Raw genomic sequence first — 4,139 nt, forward strand, 5'->3', positions numbered from 1 at the left:
ACTTTTCATGCTTTGCTACTAAGTATTGAATTTCAGTTGTGACAAAAAGTAAATTATCACAGCAAGTCGTGAAATGAGGCTCTTTTGTTTCGGAGTAAAAATAATTATCTTGTTGGCACACATTTTTATCATGTCAAACTTGTTTGGACTTGGGATCTCGATGGCACAGCCCAGTTTGGTGCTTTGAAGTTTCCACGAGGGCGCTTTTCAAGAAAACATGTGATTTGCTAATTTCACACCAAATAATATTTTGATTTTTTTTTTGGAGGGGGGGGGGATTGGGAAAATTGGTGAAGAGAATTTCAAATTTTATGGGACCTGAAATTTTATATACCGGTAATCAATAACAATCATTATATTTTTCGCGCTTTTCTTTTGTCTTTTTTGCAGGGATTGATTTTTCTTTCACACCAATTATTTAGTGCGGGTACCGACAATGACGCGTCTTTTCCTGTTAGCGTTTCTAGCATTAGCCCTATTTGCAGTTGGTAAGTACTTTCTACTTCTGACATGGCTTATAAATATAGGCCCGCCCTTATTAATACTGCACTTGCAGATTCAGATATCGTACAACATTAGACCTAGATCGCTAAATGGCGGTTTGTAATTGGGTAATTGTACCAACCAAGTACCAAGGAGGGTTCCGGGATCCGCCATTAAATTGGTAACTCACCTGACGTGACAGCATATTAAAGGGGGTCTCCGGCAATCATAACATTATGCCTTAGGCCTATATGTTAGAAAAATAATTATCAAGCACGAATCACATTGTTTTATTTAAAACAAACTCATATTGACCATAAAAATGAATAAAAACAGTCGGCTCTCAACACGCGATATTCAAAATTCCCGCGCCGAAATAGTCTAAGTGCAATGACGTAATGGTTGTCTGTGCTCAATTGTCGTCAGCCTTCATTGTATTACTGGGACGTCATTGCACTCGACAATTTCAGCGCCCGGGAATTTTGAATATCGCGTGTTGAGAGACGGATGTTTTTATTCGTTTTTATGGTCACTATGAGTTTGTTTTAAATAAAACCACGGGATTAGTGCTTGATAATTATTTTTCTTACATATAAGGCATAATGTTGTGAATGCCGGAGACTCCCTTTAACGCTTTACCAGGCAGCCTGTACAGGGTGTATCAAAATTAAGTATACAGTTTGAAAAATGCCGCTAGATTAAAAAGTATGAGGTCTGTAGTCAAAATTCTCTAGTTGATAACTTAATCAACATCTTGTCCTCCTATAGCTGAAAAATCACTGGAGTGTGACCAATAATAAGGATTTGGTGGCTGCTTTTGTGAACCGAGTACAAAAAGCAGTTGCGCGAAGTCAATAAAAATCAAAACAACATACAAATCACACAAAAAGTCTCACCACTTTCTTTACTGTTTACAGTTATTGACAGTTTTAGTCTTGGTCTTCCACATGCCCACAATTCTTCTGTATGCAGATTTCGGTTTTTCTCAACATGGTGTTCACACAACGTCTAATGAGAGGTATATGCACTGCCTGAGAATGTCAACTTGTGCAATTATGCGTCTGTGAAGTTCATGAAGTTCATCAAGGTGTATACAGGAGGACTTGTGAAAACATTTAATTCAAACTCTGCATCATCACTAATGATGAAATCTTCCAGGAAACGTAGGGGACGGGCAAGAAGCCACTGATAGAACACAGTGCGTCCGACGTTGGTGAATTGCTTGCTGAAGTTGATGTCTCCTTATCGTCTAATAGGGATGAAATCGCAAGTCATAAACGAGTTATTCTGTTAAAGGTTGCAGATGGTATTCCAAGTCCATTCCGACGGCAGCTAATTTGACCTCCTGCTTGCCCCGCCTGCAGAGTGTTACGGACTGCTAGGATAATAGCAGCAGATCTTCCAGTTCGGGAGCGACCACAATGTACTCTTACGACTCGTTCCAATTATCTGATACTTCGCAACATTTTTGTAAATAGCGCCACGTGAAGGGACGTGCATTTGAGTACTGCTGACGGAATCTCCGAAGCACTTCTGCAGGACTCTGGGAGCGATGGTACACTGCAACAAGGAAGGCCCTTTGCTCTGGCGTGTACTCTGGAGTATCCATTTTAATGTTGCTATTCTCCTTGTCAAGTAAAACCAAGCATCAAGCATATATAAGGAGAAAGTTGCCCAGATTTACCAAAGGTCACGTGTTATGTAGCTCACACATGCACAGGATTGGAACCCTAACAATGAGGACAAATGATCTGTACACCTGCATGTTTCTCTTAGCTGCACAACGATAACAAGCATCGGTGACTTCGCGCAACTGCTTTTTGTACTCGGCTCACAAAAGTAGCCACCAAATCCTTATTAATGGTCACACGTCAGTAATTTTTCAGTTGTAGGAGGACAAGATGTTAATTAAGTTATCAACTAGAGAACTAGGAATTTTGACCAAAGACCTCATACTTTTTAATCTAGCAGCATTTTTCAAACTGTATACTTAATTTTGATACACCCTGTACTATCAATAGGTGATCAAAGGAAGTTATGTGAAAGCGCCTACATGAGCGAGAGGTACCTTTTTGTTCCCATAGAGCCCACGGGTGTGACGAGTAGCCGCAAGCACAAAAAGGCACACTTTAGCCGTCGTTGTACAGTTATTCACCGCAAACCTTATTTGAGGCGTATGATTTAAATCAATTGAATAGAGTTGTTGATCGATTACTCGTAACAACGTGGCGTGATTGCCAGGTATAGGTCCATGTCTATCTGTGTTTCTATCAAGTACCTTGACCTAAGGCGTCGGCACGGATGCTGATGCACTCTGCCTTGCCATCTGATCCATGGTGATACCAAAGTGGTGGTAGTATGCCATACCACTCGGTCTTTGGCCAGCCTTCCTGCTGCACGGCTGCTACGATACGGAGGTGATGTTTCGAGCTAAGCAGTCTGCTTTAATAGTGTCCATCCATTTTGGGAGGTCTTCCACGTGGTCTTTTTCAATGTATATTGCCCTACAATTTTGGGGTATCTGTTGCTTCCCATTCGCTGCACGTGGCCAAAGAATCTGTTCAATTTTTGTGTGATTTTATCAGTGTCTGTGTGCGTCAGCCCAAGAGTGTCCCGTATAATGGTGCAGCCCAAGACACCCATGATCTTTCTCAAGCCCCGTCTCAAGCACATCATTTCGAAGACTAGGAGACGATTTCCATCTTCTTTCTTGATGTTCCAGGTCTCAGCTCCATACATTAGGATGGAAAGTACTAGGACTCAATCTTGCTCAATCTTGGTGGCCTGTTTAATGTCCTTGGCATTCCATATACTACGAAGTCTTTGGATCGCTCCTAGGGCTTTTCCTATTCTGTGTTTGATGTCTTCCCTGCATGTGCCCTTTTGAGAAGTGGTGCCGCCCAGGTATACAAACTCACCCACTTGCTTGAGCAGGTTGCCATTAATGTTGATGTTAAGGTCGACCGTTTGGCTGCTGATTAGTTGTACTTTTGGCTTAAGAATTAACAGCATATCTGAATTCATTCATAAATTGTTACACAAGCTCAGCATTTCGTGGCATAACATAATCTATGATAATAAAAGTGTCCAACTCGCCAAGGTCCTGATCATCTAAAAGAACATTGCGATATGTAAGGACAAATCATCTAAAAGAACATTGCGACATGTAAGGACAAATCCTATAGTATAAACATTTAGTAATTGTTGGCCGATTGTTGGTATTTAGTTCCTGCACAAATTAACCTGCCAGTTGACCAGACCAACGATGTTAGACCTTCAATAGCATAATTGGCTGTGCAAATTGATTGGCTTATAGCATAGACTGTCTTAGGTACCTTTCTTTGAAGGCACATAGACTATAAACATATTTTAGAAAGTATACTGACAACTTTTTTGATAAAATCTGCCACGTGAAAAACTGTTGGCTCTCTCTTTTACCAAAGTAGTATAGTAAAACTGGAAAAAGTTAGTTATTCTACAATGTTCTATAAGAAAAGCTCATTCTGCCACACTCACCTTATAGCTCCTTATTATAGCCACATGGATTTTCATGATGAGACAATAAAATGATGACATTGAGTCATGTGGGAATTCCCAAGATATTTTAATATCTTCGCCTCGTTGATTAAAATTAATATTACTGAATTGAATCAGGC

General features: G+C 40.4%; 1 protein-coding gene across 1 annotated transcript in view; it reads left to right on the plus strand.

Annotated features, from left to right (window-relative positions):
- Window positions 1-395: 395 nt before the first annotated feature.
- The window catches only part of LOC140138401 (uncharacterized), a 7,477-nt gene continuing 3,733 nt past the window's right edge, over window positions 396-4,139 (plus strand). Inside the window, exon 1 of the mRNA XM_072160299.1 lies at window positions 396-488. Within this exon, the coding sequence (XP_072016400.1) occupies window positions 437-488 (52 nt within the window). The 5' untranslated portion in view covers window positions 396-436. The remainder of the gene's footprint in view (window positions 489-4,139) is intronic.

This window comes from Amphiura filiformis, chromosome 17 (genome assembly GCF_039555335.1).
Source record: "Amphiura filiformis chromosome 17, Afil_fr2py, whole genome shotgun sequence".
In the NCBI taxonomy this organism is placed as follows: Eukaryota; Metazoa; Echinodermata; class Ophiuroidea; order Amphilepidida; family Amphiuridae; genus Amphiura; species Amphiura filiformis.